Source organism: Ceraceosorus guamensis (assembly GCF_003144195.1).
Source record: "Ceraceosorus guamensis strain MCA 4658 unplaced genomic scaffold IE81scaffold_60, whole genome shotgun sequence".
In the NCBI taxonomy this organism is placed as follows: domain Eukaryota; kingdom Fungi; phylum Basidiomycota; class Exobasidiomycetes; order Ceraceosorales; family Ceraceosoraceae; genus Ceraceosorus; species Ceraceosorus guamensis.
This window is the reverse complement of record NW_020290055.1, coordinates 26,322-39,840: the sequence shown is the minus strand read 5'-3', so window position 1 is coordinate 39,840 and position 13,519 is coordinate 26,322. Positions and strand designations below refer to the sequence as shown.

At 56.5% G+C, this 13,519-nt stretch overlaps 4 protein-coding genes across 4 annotated transcripts; 3 read left to right on the top strand and 1 right to left on the bottom strand.

The window, feature by feature from the left end:
* Window positions 1-174: 174 nt before the first annotated feature.
* On the bottom strand, window positions 175-3,333 carry IE81DRAFT_293033 (hypothetical protein; the record flags this gene model as incomplete). Its single annotated transcript, XM_025511981.1, has 4 exons — window positions 175-603; window positions 677-2,264; window positions 2,341-2,635; window positions 2,715-3,333. The coding sequence occupies 4 exons, from the start codon at window positions 3,331-3,333 to the stop codon at window positions 175-177; spliced, it is 2,931 nt and encodes a 976-aa protein (XP_025367825.1).
* A 2,305-nt stretch (window positions 3,334-5,638) lies between these two features.
* IE81DRAFT_316280 (gamma-glutamyl phosphate reductase GPR) lies at window positions 5,639-7,960 on the top strand. Its single transcript, XM_025512558.1, has 3 exons — window positions 5,639-5,900; window positions 5,970-6,587; window positions 6,665-7,960. Exons 1-3 carry the CDS (start codon window positions 5,718-5,720, stop codon window positions 7,841-7,843), a joined length of 1,980 nt encoding a protein of 659 aa, XP_025367824.1. The 5' UTR covers window positions 5,639-5,717; the 3' UTR covers window positions 7,844-7,960.
* IE81DRAFT_304794 (aldolase) lies at window positions 7,752-8,705 on the top strand. The gene is made up of 2 exons (XM_025512309.1): window positions 7,752-8,364; window positions 8,439-8,705. The coding sequence occupies exons 1-2, from the start codon at window positions 8,067-8,069 to the stop codon at window positions 8,663-8,665; spliced, it is 525 nt and encodes a 174-aa protein (XP_025367823.1). The 5' UTR covers window positions 7,752-8,066; the 3' UTR covers window positions 8,666-8,705.
* A 253-nt stretch (window positions 8,706-8,958) lies between these two features.
* Window positions 8,959-9,974, top strand: IE81DRAFT_325339 (hypothetical protein). Its single transcript, XM_025514484.1, has 3 exons — window positions 8,959-9,501; window positions 9,593-9,773; window positions 9,842-9,974. The coding sequence occupies exons 1-3, from the start codon at window positions 9,366-9,368 to the stop codon at window positions 9,915-9,917; spliced, it is 393 nt and encodes a 130-aa protein (XP_025367822.1). The 5' UTR covers window positions 8,959-9,365; the 3' UTR covers window positions 9,918-9,974.
* Window positions 9,975-13,519: the final 3,545 nt, after the last annotated feature.

Genomic DNA, 13,519 nt, shown 5'->3' with positions numbered 1-13,519 from the left:
GCTCGCTCGGTCATCGATCCTGTCCAGATTACGGATTCTTGGATTGTGCGAGGAATTGCGGAGGAGTTCAAAGTGTGAGGTAAGTAGTACAGTGAAAGTTGGGGAGCTGAGAGTGCGAACGTGATTTTGGGCGGCTTGATGTGAGGTGGAGGAGGTGGGAGACGAGGAGCCCCATCACCTGATGAAAAGGGTGCAGTGCAAAAAGCCTGCGAAACCGAGCAGTCCGACGGTGTGGAAGCCGAGGTAGTAGTTGAATGGCCACACGTGATTTTCAAAGCCGCCTTCGATGCCTTTGGCAGCCAAGAAACCTCCGATGATCGGTCCGATGGTTCTGCATGCGCTCGAGCACGTCTGAGCAAGCCCGTTGGCAAGTGCGAGGTACTGAGGTGGGCAGAGAGCATTCATCAGAACCGCGACGGCGGTGAAGGCGCAAATATTAGCGGCCCATCTGAGTGCTGCGAAGAGCACCATGCCCGTCATCACGAGTGCATCGTCGTCCCGGATGAAGTAGCGAAGTAAGGGGAACAAGCTGTACACGACAATGTACATCGAGGTGCCAAGCCTGAGCATTGCCAAGTGGCTCAGCTTGCCGCCCGGTGGCCCCTACAATTGAAACAGTATTCGTCAGCTCCTGCTGGGAAAGCGCTATTTGCCATGGACCGAGCGCCCCACTCACCACATTGGGATAGAGGTAGAATTGGAAAACTACCTGAGCAATCATCATTGCGGCGATCAGCTCAGCAAAGTGAGCGGCAGTCAGTCCAAGTCCTCCTGAAGGATACGGCGTGACGAGAAAGGCCATAAAGACTTGTTCAAAGGTGGAAGAATGGAACGAAAGCAGCGCGTAATGGCCAATGAAGACGAGTGGGAGCTGGCTCCATAAGCTTGGAGGAGGCGTGCGATCGAGCGAGACCTTCGCTATCGCGCTCTCCACCACGCTAGCGCTTTCAATCCTTGCCAAAGACGCTCCGCGACGACCACCTGCCTGAGACGCGCGATCCGATGCCAAGGGAAGTCGACTCTGTCCGACATGCATGCTGTTTCGAGCGCTCTCAGGGATGCCAGCCAAGGTGGGATCGAATGCTGTTCTCTCGTACGCCAGCGGCTGCGGCGAAGTGGGCAGATTTCCGACAGGTGAAAGAAGCGGGCTTTCCACTCCGATGTTCGCGTAGAGCCCAGATTGACGTCGGCCGCTGGCCTCGGTGCTGCGCGTTCTGGTCATACGGCGTTGCATGTTGGCGAAATGCAGAGGGGGCAAGTGGGACGGTGGTTCTTCTGCAGCGGGCGCATCCCCATAGCCCAGCGCGTCGTCTTCTGCTTCTCGCATTGTGTCGTCGTCGCTGGAAGAAGCAGCGTGGCTCTCTGCGGGGAAGTCTTCCTCCCCATCATTCATATACTCGTCATCCTCAAACACCTCTGCGTACTCTTCGACAGCGTTCGCAGCGGCGACCCAGAGATCGGTGATACTGTGAACCGCATCGTCGTTGGCTAGCAAGAAGCGCTGCGCCCACGTGAGAGGCCGAGGCGGTGCACCGATCTCCTCAAAGTCTGGAGCGTATTGGTTGACTGTGCTGATGCTTCCTGGCCCCCGAGGGCGCAATGTGGGCTGCCCAAGAGGTGCAGCGGTCGCGGAAGTGTGGGTGCTGTTGCGACTAAATCGTCGATCGTAGCCGTATGCAGAACCGCCTCCCAACCCTCGTTGTCTAGCAGTCGTGCGGCTCAGACGCCTGACGTGAGGACCAGAGACAGACCGCCGATCGAAGCCAGAAGCACCATCATCATGCGTGAGCATCGTGTCGTTCGCTTCGTCCTCCTCGTCCGCATCCACAGGTGGCGAAGGAGGACCACCTGTTTCATCATCAACCTGTTGTGTAAAGGTCCTTGGCAGCGCAGACGAATCTGACGTCTTTGTCCGACTGAGCGACACGTCCGTTTGACCCGGCCGAGCATTGCCAAAATAGCCGCTGATTCGCTGTCCGGCAGCTCTTCCCCAACTTCCAGACGCACGGATATTGGAGTGAGCCGGACCGGGAGAGGCGACGATGCTAGCATCGCCATCCTCTTGACTCTTCTCCAGCCGAATCTGACCTTCCCGCGGGCCGCCATCTGGGCCGATGAAGAGCGTGAGGAAAGCACCGGATGCGGTGAACATGGCAGCGACGATGCAGGGCAAGACGTAAGGATTCTCCTTTAAGAACACAGAAAAGCCAAAGATGCTGGGATATTTGTCTGCAGGGTGCTCCAGGAGGCCGCCAAGAATCGGACTGAATGGTAGCGAACGCCTAATCGTTTCAGCGAGTGGCCCACACTCTGATATTGTGTGAAGCGCCATCAACTCACCCAACAATACCACCCATGCCCCACCAGAAGCCGAGCATACCCATCGCACGAGCTTCATTGCTCTCGTCGCACAAGTCTCTCACAGCTCCTTTTGCCACGCCCACAGCGCCATTGAACAGACCCTGAGCCATCCTCACAGCGATGGCCATGCGCAGATTAGTGCTCATGCCAAAGAGGACAAGCGATGTTGCGTTCCCGACGAGAGAGACGAGGAGCACGATACGCCTGCCGTGCGCTGTGGCGATGGAAGCCCAAAGCAGAGATGTGAGGAATTGAGCAAAAAAGAAGCATGCAGCTGCGCAGGTCGAGCAAAGACGTCAGGCGGACTGAGAAGAAGGCTGAAGCTGCGCAATAGGCTGACGCCTTCAACTCACAGACGATACCCGCCCAGAAGCCAACGGCGCTCTCATCTTCCTTGCCCACGCCAAAGTCTTCGATCTGGAAGAACAAGAATGGACCAGCCACCCCCGCCGAGCTGAACTCTCCAAAGCAGACAAGGCAGAGCACGACGAATGGCACAGTGGGAATAGGAGAGGAGGAAGGAGAAGCTGGGGCAGGCAAGAGCTGAGGCAGTTTGGGATCTAAACGAGACCATCCCGAATCATCGCCGCCGCCACCGCCACCGCCACCTCCTCCAGCAGCGCGCGAAGTGGTGCGCAAACGTCTCCACCGAGAATTGTTACCTTGGCTGCCTGGTGCTCCAAGACCTGAGGCGCCAGCGTCGAACGCGTCGCCACCAAACACGCCCAGGCTCGCACGGTTGAGCAGAGAGCGAGGAGTTTGAGACCGAGGACGTTTGAAGCTCATCGCTCTGGCGCATTCTGCGTTGCTGGCCGAAGAGAATTCGCTATCATTGCTCTGCTTATTGATACTGTCCGATGTGCTCGTTCGCTTTGTTGCTGAGGAATCTGCGCCAGACGCTCGGAAGGCAGGTGCCGGCGGGATGCTGATGTTGCCAGGGGGACCAGCACGAGACTGCGGTGGGGTAGCCATGCCTGATGCAGTGCGGCTTCCCGAAAGAGATCGTCCGGCTCGGTATGGGGGTGATGAGACGGGCGAATTGGTTTCCAACGCTTCACGTCGATTGCCCGACGAGCCAGCTTGGCCGCCTCGGTTGGGTGACACGGGTCCGAGAGGAGACGGCGAAGCGGGTGTGGATGGCCGAAGGAGAGGATCCTTACCAGCCGCGTTGGTAAAGCTCAGCTTACGATTGCTACTTGGAGGACTAACGATAGTCCGGGGTAGGGCGGGTATGGTTGCTAGGTCGGCCTGCTGCTCAGAGGGAGCTGGACTGCCATCACCCAGAGTCGCAGCAGGTGAATAGGAGTTGGACATGGTGGCGGCAGCGAGCCCTTGGGATTCTTTGCGGCGTATTTGTACGAGATGTTTCGCTGCGTAGAGCTCTGGCCGGCAACACGGCGTTGACTACTTTCAGGTCACGCTAACGGCTCAGACTGTCGCCTGCCAGATACGAGTTTTGGGTGGGCAGAGGGCTAGCCTAGCCGCAAGATGATCGGCAGCCTGCGTCGTGCTGCGTATTTCGATGCACATGAGCGACTGGGGACAGCCGTGCGGGCACGATTTGTGCTTGTCGGAGGATTTGCACCGCTGCCGTTTGAGTCGCAACAATAGCGAACCCCGCGTGCGCAATGAAATGAGGTCAAGAGGAGTCAGTCCGCGCACTTGCGCTGCTGCTGATGGGTGTAAGTCTGCTTGGGACCGTTAATCGTGAAATGGGCCATGCCAGGAGTCACGAGTGCAGGTGGAGCAATGCAAGAGCGGATGGCTCAGATCCTCGTGCAGGCAGCTGGGATTGTCCGACGCTTCAAGGGACTTGGTCACTCGATCGATCGACAGAGAAAGCCTCTCTGTAGCAGCGCCTGACGAGCTAAATGTCTCGTTTGTTTCAGTGAGTCGGGCTTGTGCGCAAATTGAATGAATGCTGTGTGAGATGCGCATGGCTCAAATTGCTGCTCGTTTCAATCGAGGTCGCGTCGCGTCGGCATCAGATTCACGATGGATCGAGCGCACGACTCGAACCCTCTGCCCACGGCTAAATCAAAGAATCGTGAATCATCTATATATGCGCCAGCTGCTGCTGCTGCTGCTGCTGCTGCCTGCACCAAGCCCCTGCACGCACCCGTCAATTGGTGCGAGTCGACTATAGCTGCAAGTCAACAGTCACAGTGTCGCAGTCGCGAGCGTGCATCGCCTGCTGACAGCCCACTCATACTTCATGTTTACGCGCGCACGCGTCGACGCTCAACCCTCACCAGGCACTCACACTGCGCGTATAGGCATGCTGCCGCGTGCTCGCCGCTCAGTCAGCTAGCATAGCGCAGCAGACGCAAGCCATCGTCGAATCGTGAATGGCGTTTTATGCCTGCGCCGGCGAAAGTCGAGATGAGACGAGCTTGTGCGCGCGACGATGAAATCACGTCTATTCGTGATTCGATCTCGATCGCTATAGGCACGCAGTCACGCTCACGTCAGAAACGAGCAGCAGCGCGCACAGAACGAGAATCTCTGAGCGATCAAGACTGACATACATGACTCTGATGAAACACTCAAGCGAGACGCACGATCAGATTCTTTCCCGTACATGTCTCGGCCGGGCCGCGCTTGCTTGAAAGCGGAGCATGTATATACAGTCTGTGAGTAATCGATGCATGGCTGGCTGCGATGGCTAAGCAGGCCTCGTCACGGTTGAATAACTTGAGTTGCGAGTGTGCGCCTCAACATCGATGAGGGGAAACGTCGAACAAACAGCGACATCGATTCTCCGCCTCTAATTATCCTGTTCGTTGCGCTCTGGACGGCTTCTGTATGAATTGGGTACCGACGAAGCCCATGCAGCTGATGACGGTACCTGGTGTGAGTCTTCGTACCGTGCGCTTGTCAAGATCGTCAAAGGTCCATGTCACACTTCTCCCTGCAGCTTCGCTAGAATTTCGCCAAGAAGGAAGGTGCGCAGCCGCTTCAGCGACTGGGACGATGCCGGTGGTGGCCGCCTGACGGTTGGGTCGTATTGTGTGGGTAAAGGGCGCACAGAACATGTCGCGATCATCATACTTGTCGAGTGTATTGAGTCGTGACTCGTGAGTCTTGCTTGGCAGCCGCGGCTAATCTCTGAGCGCTCCTAGCTGCGATCGAGTCGCGTATATTCGCGGAGTTGGTTGGGCACCTGTCAGTCACGTGCCAGGTGGAATCAAATTCACTCCAGATTTTGCTCACGCGCGAAAAACGTGTGACTCGGCTTCGATTGGCGTCGAAGGCGAATGCAAGAACGTGCGTTTCACGGGTCCCTAACGCTGCGCAGCTCGGACAGTTTGGACTCTGTTCCACAACTTCAACATCAGGGTTCCAGCTCGACAGTCATGACAGTCATTTCAGTCCCAGATATTGCAGCCAGAGCCAAAGCCGCGTTTGACAGGGCGCAGGCTACTCTGCCCGCCGGACAAGCAGCCGACGACGCAAGGAATGAAGCACTGTCATTGATCAGGCGTAAACTCGTCGAGAGCGAATCCGATGTCAAGGCGGCCAACGCCAAGGATGTAGCGGTAAGTACTGGTACTGAGGGCTCGTGAGCTTCAAGAGCACTGACTTCTCTCCTTGCCCGCTCGACAAAGGCTGCGAAGGAAGCCGTCTCTGCCGGCAAGCTCTCCCCGCAGCTTCTGGCCAGGCTCGACTTGTTCGTCAAGAACAAGTGGAACGATATGCTGGAAGGCATCTCTTCTGTCGCAGCTCTCGAATCGCCTTTGGACAAGTGCCTCTGGGCCAAGAGGCTGGCAGCGCCTCATCGCGAATCTGGTGCTGGGGAGCTAGACCTGTACAGGTTGACGTGTCCGATAGGCGTGCTGCTGTGCATCTTTGAAGCTCGTCCGGAAGTCGTCGTCAACATCGCCACCCTCGCTCTCAAGTCTGGCAACGCAGCCATCCTTAAAGGCGGCAAAGAGTCCACTCATACCTCCACCTTGCTCGCCAGACTCGTCTCAGAAGCGCTTAGCGAGTCCAAACTCCCTGCAGACTTGATTCAGTCCGTCGAGAGTCGAGAGCAGGTCGCGGAGCTGTTAACAGAAGACAAGTACGTTGACCTAGTGATCCCAAGAGGTAGCAATGAGCTCGTTCGCTCTATTCAACGGGATGCCAGGATGCCGGTGATGGGTCACGCAGATGGCTTATGCGCAGCCTACGTGCATTCGGATGCCGCGGAGGAGAGCACGATCAAGGGCGTTGTGGACTCGAAGGTGAGTGTGTGACGGTGTCGTACTGAAAGGAACATTGGTGCCCGAATGGCTCAAAACCCATCTGCATGTCCTCGCAGATCGATTATCCCGCTGCATGCAACGCAGTCGAGACCTTGTTGGTGCATCGGTCCCAGCTCACCAAGCTCTGGCCGGCTCTAGCGACCGCTCTCCTTGATGCCAACGTCGAGCTGAGGTGCGATCCGGAGTCCCTCGAGGCGCTCGACAAGATTCCGGGCGTCGCTCCCCGAGCTCAGCAAGTGAAGGCGGCTCTCCCCGGAGACTTTTACACTGAATTCCTCGATCTCAAGCTGGCGGTCAAGAGTGTCAGCACTGTTCAGGAGGCCATCGAGCACATCAACACGCATGGCTCGCATCACACAGATGCAATCTTCTGCAGCCCTCTTGCCTCGCCGTCGAACCCGACAACCTCTGCTGCTGCTGTCAACGGTCATTCCTCCGCGCAGACGCAAGAGCACGAAGCAGCGTCGCAGTTCACACGCGCAGTCTCGAGCGCCAACGTCTTCGTCAATTGCAGCACTCGCTTTGCTGATGGGTTCCGATTCGGTCTCGGTACAGAAGTCGGCATCAGCACAGGCAAGACCCACGCTCGAGGCCCCGTAGGCTTGGAGGGTCTCGTCATCTACAAATACGTCGCTCGAGCTTCAGGAAGTGGACCTCATACCGCTTCCAGCTTCTCCAACCGTACACGCTCGTTTGCACACAGTGAGCTCGAGCAGCAGTATCCTGCTTTCGATTTGCCGCGTCCTCCTGCACAGACAGCGCCCAATAACGCTGCAGTCAACGCTGCTCCTCACCTGACCGATTCCCTGTCGAAGAGCTCATCGGAGCCGTACCTCTACTCGCAAGATGTGCACGTTGCAGGATACGAGCCCCTGATTCCGCCTACGCTGCTACTGCATGAGACTCCGCTAACCGAAGAGGCTAGAAGGACTATCGCTCGAGGTCGAGGAGAAGCCAGCGCCGTCATTTCCGGCAAAGATGATCGTTTGCTTGTAGTCGTCGGGCCTTGCTCCATTCACAGCCCTGAAGAGGCTCTGGATTACGCCAAGCGCCTCAAAGATGCCATGCCACAGTGGCCAGGCTTGGTTGTCGTCATGCGCGCTTACTTTGAGAAGCCACGCACCACCGTTGGATGGAAGGGACTCATTAACGACCCCGACATCAACGGCAGCTTCCAGATCAACCGCGGACTCAAGGTGAGTGTAAACCTTGCAAGCTTCGTCGCTCTTTGCTGAGTGCTCGTCCAATCCTTGCTGTTTTACTGCCTGTAGATCGCTCGCCAGCTGCTCATCGAACTGACCAGTCGAGGTGTGCCTGTGGCTTGCGAGGTCCTCGACACTATCTCTCCGCAGTACACTTCAGATCTGTACTCCTGGGGCGCCATTGGTGCAAGGACGACAGAGTCTCAACTGCATCGTGAGCTAGTCTCAGGTCTCTCCATGCCCATTGGGTTCAAGAATGGTACCGACGGAGGACCGCAAGTCGCACTGGATGCCATCAGGGCTTCTGCCCAACCGCACGCATTCATGGGTGTCACAGCTCAAGGTCTGGCCGCTATCGTCCGCACCACCGGCAATGCCGATTTGCACATCATCCACCGAGGAGGTGGTGGCAAGACGAATTACGATGCTGCTGCGATCAGGAAGAGTGCGGATGCTATGTCGGCGCAGGGCAGACAACCAAGCATCATGGTCGACTGCTCGCACGGCAACAGCCAAAAGGATCACCGCAAACAGGCGCTGGGCGTTCAAGCTAGTGAGCATGGACGTGCTCATTCATTCCTCTTTGCGCCTTGTGGCTGACCTTTCCATGACCCCGCCTCGCTCACAGTTTGTGAGCAGCTCCAAGCAGGCGAGCGAGCGATCACTGGTGTCATGATCGAAAGCAATTTGGGAGAGGGCAATCAGAAAATGCCAGCGAATGGAGACCTCTCCTCGCTCAAGCGAGGCGTGAGCCTAACGGATGCTTGCATCGATTGGGACACCACCGTCAAGCTTCTACAACAGCTTAACGAAGCTGTGCTTGCGAGGCGGAAGCTTTCAGAGGCTTCCTCTTGAGCTGCGCCTTGTCAATAGCAATTTCATTGTGTTTCATTGTCTGACCAGCCTGAGGAGAAAGCCGGCTTGTCTTCACATTTGAATGAACAAAAACCCACGAGTAACGCGGCAAAGAAGCCGTGATGCTCTGCAACGGCGTGTAGATCTTGGAGCCAAGCTTGACATCTGAGTTGCAGAACCGAGACTGATTCGACTGCGCTTCTTCTCGCACACCAATCTTCGGAGCTTAAAGACTTACCTTAGTCCCATGTGCGCTGGACCTACGTAAAGCCCGCTCTGCGCGTACTTTGGACTTCTGTTTGTTCTTCCATTCACGTCTTGTCTTGCCCATGCGCAGACACCTCTCTGAATCACGACGCTTCTGACGCCGAAAAGGCCGAAGTTCAGTCTACCCGACATACTCCGTCAGGGCGGTCCAGCAGATGAGGCGCTGCACTCGTCAGAAGAACGAGGTGACATTTATTTGGGCTGGCATTGTCGCACTGTCTTCGCCAAGCGATTACCTCGCCTCTTGACTTGGATCTGCAACCTTTGGACAGTCGTAACTGAAGCCACCTAATCGCGAGCTTGCCCTCGTTTCTTCGTCAGCGCTGCCATTTCCTGAGGGAAAGTCTAACACATCATATCACTGCACCTTGCCACCCTACAATCGCCATCTTCAACCCTCTTCATCTACGATCCCTAAGTCTGCCAATTCCTGATGGTGCGCATTCTGCCCTTTCTGATGGTCGCGATGACGATCCTCTTGCCCGGCGCTTCGGTAGCTGAACAATCTCCACGGTATCGAGTCAATCTGCAAACGGGCGAATTGCACGGAAATGTCCGCATAGTACATTGTGAGCGCAAGGCGACGACAAGTGATGAAATTAGTACATCATTGTGCTGACCATACATATGCCGGCTTTCCTGGCCTCTCTTTCGTCTCAGCATACAATGCGCCCCTTGCATTGTCCAGCGTGCTCTGGGTCCAAGCGGTCTGGGCCAAAGCTTGCGTGAAGAAGATCAAGGACAGCGGTGACAAAGTCCTGATCCTCCCTTCTACGAATAGCCAGAGGGGTGACAGCACCGTCGTCACCGTCGCATGCCAGGCCCTCTCGGCGGACGATCAGTGAGGCTCGCAGTCCGAAATGAGACATCGACCGTAGTGTCAACAGCTCACGCTTTGCTCTGATGCAGGTACTTGATCGATTACTCGGACAAGGTTGCAGAAGATCTGAAATGGAGCAAATTTCACAAGAAAGGCCACCAGTAGGCACACAGGGTCGCACTCGCTCGCACAACGTCGAGGAAATCTGTCAAACATCCACGAATGCATGCCGTGCGCTTGTGCAATCGTGCGAGCCGACCCTGGGGATTCGACCCTTTGGCCCCCTCGCGGTGACAGCTGGTCGAACAGCCGTGCAATGGGTTTAAATGTCCGAGGGAGTTCGAATGAGCCGCCATCTTTGGTGAGGTGGATGATCACGTTCGTGATCGTACACAGTGAACGCCGGTCGCTTCGCACCATTCTGACTAATGTGGTGTGATGACTCTTGAGGCGTGTCGCACCTGCGCCCTGCACTCACGCTGCCTCATGCCTCATATTTGATGCCTGGCTGAAGCAGAAGATAGCCTTGCCTTTACATCGACTTAGCTTGGAGAGGAGTGCCGTAATTCTAAGTAAGGGGACGCAGGACTAATCGGCGCACTTGATTTCGCTTTCTACTCCACCCAGTCTCTCGACATTCAAAGCGATCCTCGAGTGCTCAAGCCAAGATCGTATTGACCCGTCTTGCTGAGTGAGCCGCCGCAGCCGAAGAGAAGCAGTGAGATCTTGTCTACGAATCTGCGTTTGTGATTTGGAGAGCATATTGCATAGATGACCGACCGGCCACTTCAAACATAATCACCGCCACAAGACCTCATGTTCTTGAGAGCAGCTCGGTGGCGAGAGGGTGGCGAATGCCGGTGAAGCTCGGCATGTCGGCAACAGACGTCGGATGCGGTGGCGCCGTTGGGCAATGGCGAGCCTGATATCATGGGTGCACCGAGCGCCCTCGCTGCCATAGCAAGCAATCGCAGACTTGCAGGGACTCGGCGACTAGCTGCGTGGGGTCTTGCGGCTGGGCCGCCCGAAATCGATCGGAGCGGTAAGGCCGTGTGGCGATCAAGACTGTAGACCACGAATGCTGTGGGGACCCCGCAAACGGAACTTCAAGATGCCCACCTCGATCGCAAGAGCTGCTCCAACTGATTTAGTCGAGGAAAGGGGCCTTGCTTGCCACAATCCATCATGAGGCTCAGCTGCAGCTGCAGCTCCAGATTGATGATTGATGCGCTCGTGGATGCGGCTGCGCAAGAGCATTCAAATTGGGGGGATTAGCAATCACATCGTTCGTAATTGACTAGCGCTCCTCAAGCCTAGCCTTGCCTTCCCCTTCTCATCATCCACCCCAAGTGACCTTGGCGGGGCAAACCCCGCAAAGCAGGAACATCCTCTTTTCAGACTTTGAGCGGTCTGGCGACCCTTTGGTGCGTGTCAAGGTTAGAAAGCTGCCGATATGGCAGAGGGTCGCTTATTGTGAGCACGTTTGAATCTCGGAGGGTTAGCGGCCTCCTCCGTGCAGTACAGACCCTCGCCTAGACTCATCTGAAGACGCAAGCGTAATAATTGCACTCTGCAGGCCCTGGCGTGCATGCCACGAGAAGGAACTAAAATAAGGAGACAGAGAAGAGTCAAGGTAGCCTCAGCAGGCAGCAGGCAGCAGGCGACAGACAATCACGAATTTGCAGACGATGAGTAAACTACTCATCAAAACTTGAAACCGCTCGGGTATATAGGCAGCAAGGCGTGAATAGCAAGTACCGTGCTGCGTGAATTTTGAATCTCCTGTGTAGCGCTGATACAGAGGAATATCATCACAAGCAGTCGCGCGCGGGACCTTGATCGCGATGCATGCTTTACATGCCAGATGTTGCTGGTGCGACGCGAGCGTACTACCCTGTCGTCGCTTGCGAGGGCGGCGGACCGGCGAGGAGGGCTTCAGGAGCGGCGGATATCATGCATGCATGGTATCGATGCGGTATGTCACGCGCGCGTGCTGCAAGCGAGTCCGCATGAATGAATCATGCATGCTTCAGCAGCAGCTGGCATATCTGAGGTGAGATGGGTGAAACTTACAGCACTGCGTCAGAGGGTTTGACCCGGCGGATTACGATGCGGACACCAAGCATCTCGCCAGTCTTTGGGACGTCACTCGCACACCCCCGAGGCGGAGTTGATTCCACGGCTTCTGCTGACGTCTCCACCTGATATACGGGCATTAAGGCAGATCTGGCACGCATCATGACGACAAGCCACGCTTGGTTCTGCTTGCCGCCGGCTCGCACCCGGCGCCCATCGCATTCATACCAATCGACCTCTTTGGATTCCGATTGCACTGACCATCGACTTTTTGGATCAACGCTGAGCAACACAGCACGAAGCGGTTGATTGGACCGTGGAGTCTCTGACGCTGCGCCGAGTCTAGACTACCGCAAAGATTGTGCGCAAATTGACTGTAGGTACAGACGAAAAGAGCTGAAGCATGGCTCCACGCGGGCTTCAGGCAAGTCGCCACGCAGCTAGCACCGATGAGAGGCACTCTGTTGACTGACGCTATACCCTGCAGCGCGATCTTGCGCAGCCGTAGCTGCATCAACAAGTCGCCGAGGGCATGAAACGCGCTGTAGTAGGTGCCGCTATAGTGCTCCCATCTGCATCTCTACTCCGCGCTAGACACTTACACTTGATTCTTGCATCCTTGGGCGTGCGTGCCACCCGAAAGGGGTGACTCGCATCAAGCATCAACGCGTGTACAGTAGCTTGCTGCGTCGGCAACGTCTTGCACGTACGTCGACTGCGCGCAAGCGGCTAGTGGGCGTCGCTCCACCTGCGAGAGATCACGAACACTGTATAATTGAGCACGTTGGAAAGCTGAGAATCCAATCACTTGAATGTCTCTCAAGATGGGCGAAAGACTTCCGCCATGCACCCAATGTGAAGCGAGGCCGGGAGAGAGATGCGCCGCGTCGGCACGGGGGGTTGGTGACGGGCCAGAGTCGCCGAGTGCGACCGTGTCGAAGCCGGCGGAGATCGCGAGATCGGTCGATTTGTGAACCTTGGACTGTAATCGTGAATGTATATATGCACGACCTGCATGTTCGGTTTGTCCGTTGAACGTACCCTTCCTTGCCTCTCGTGCCACTGCGAAAAATCCTCCTGTGACAGGGCCAAAGTGCTTGCTCACTCACCTTTTGACGGCTCGGCCCCTAAATTTTCTTGGCTCTTGATAATCCACTACGTACTGCTATGCTCTGCTGGCGCACTCGGGTACAGAAAGAGTCCATACTCCATACCCAGTTAGCTGGGTCGGACCTGCCTCCAGTCGAGCTCTCGACCGTGCAGACGAGCTGCCGCCCTCTGCAGTCGCTCCATCCAGCGGAGTGGGCGTCATGCCCGGCAAGCAGAGAGAGGAGCCAACGTTGACCGTACCCTGGCGAGTCAGCCGTGCAATGTACAATCGCACGATGGACCTGCTTTGGCGTTGGACCCCCCCCCCCTGCAGCTTGATTGGTGGAACACGAGTGCAGCCGTGTTGACCGCTCCAGAGCTCGGCAACGGTTGTCGGTGTCCAGCAGACAGAAGAGAACATCACGCATAGGCGCACACCTGCGGCGGGGTCGCCATTTTCTGCGCCATGCAAGGTTCCCTTTGAGCGTTTGCGACCGCGTGCAAATGTATTCGTCACCTCTCCTCTTTGCCTTTGCAGCTGACAGCCCCTGCCTGTACGTTGGTCCAGAGTGCTTTCCGCCCCCACAACAGGCGTTATAAGG

Bases quoted from the DNA above. Each gene is read 5' to 3' on its own strand.
- IE81DRAFT_316280 (XM_025512558.1), top strand. From the start codon at position 5,718: ATGACAGTCATTTCAGTCCCAGATATTGCAGCCAGAGCCAAAGCCGCG. The intron at 5,901-5,969 runs GTAAGTACTGGT...CGCTCGACAAAG, and splicing joins CCAACGCCAAGGATGTAGCG to GCTGCGAAGGAAGCCGTCTC. The intron at 6,588-6,664 runs GTGAGTGTGTGA...ATGTCCTCGCAG, and splicing joins AGGGCGTTGTGGACTCGAAG to ATCGATTATCCCGCTGCATG.
- IE81DRAFT_304794 (XM_025512309.1), top strand. From the start codon at position 8,067: ATGGTACCGACGGAGGACCGCAAGTCGCACTGGATGCCATCAGGGCTT. The intron at 8,365-8,438 runs TGAGCATGGACG...CCTCGCTCACAG, and splicing joins GCGCTGGGCGTTCAAGCTAG to TTTGTGAGCAGCTCCAAGCA.
- IE81DRAFT_325339 (XM_025514484.1), top strand. From the start codon at position 9,366: ATGGTGCGCATTCTGCCCTTTCTGATGGTCGCGATGACGATCCTCTTG. The intron at 9,502-9,592 runs GTGAGCGCAAGG...CTTTCGTCTCAG, and splicing joins AAATGTCCGCATAGTACATT to CATACAATGCGCCCCTTGCA. The intron at 9,774-9,841 runs GTGAGGCTCGCA...GCTCTGATGCAG, and splicing joins GCCCTCTCGGCGGACGATCA to GTACTTGATCGATTACTCGG.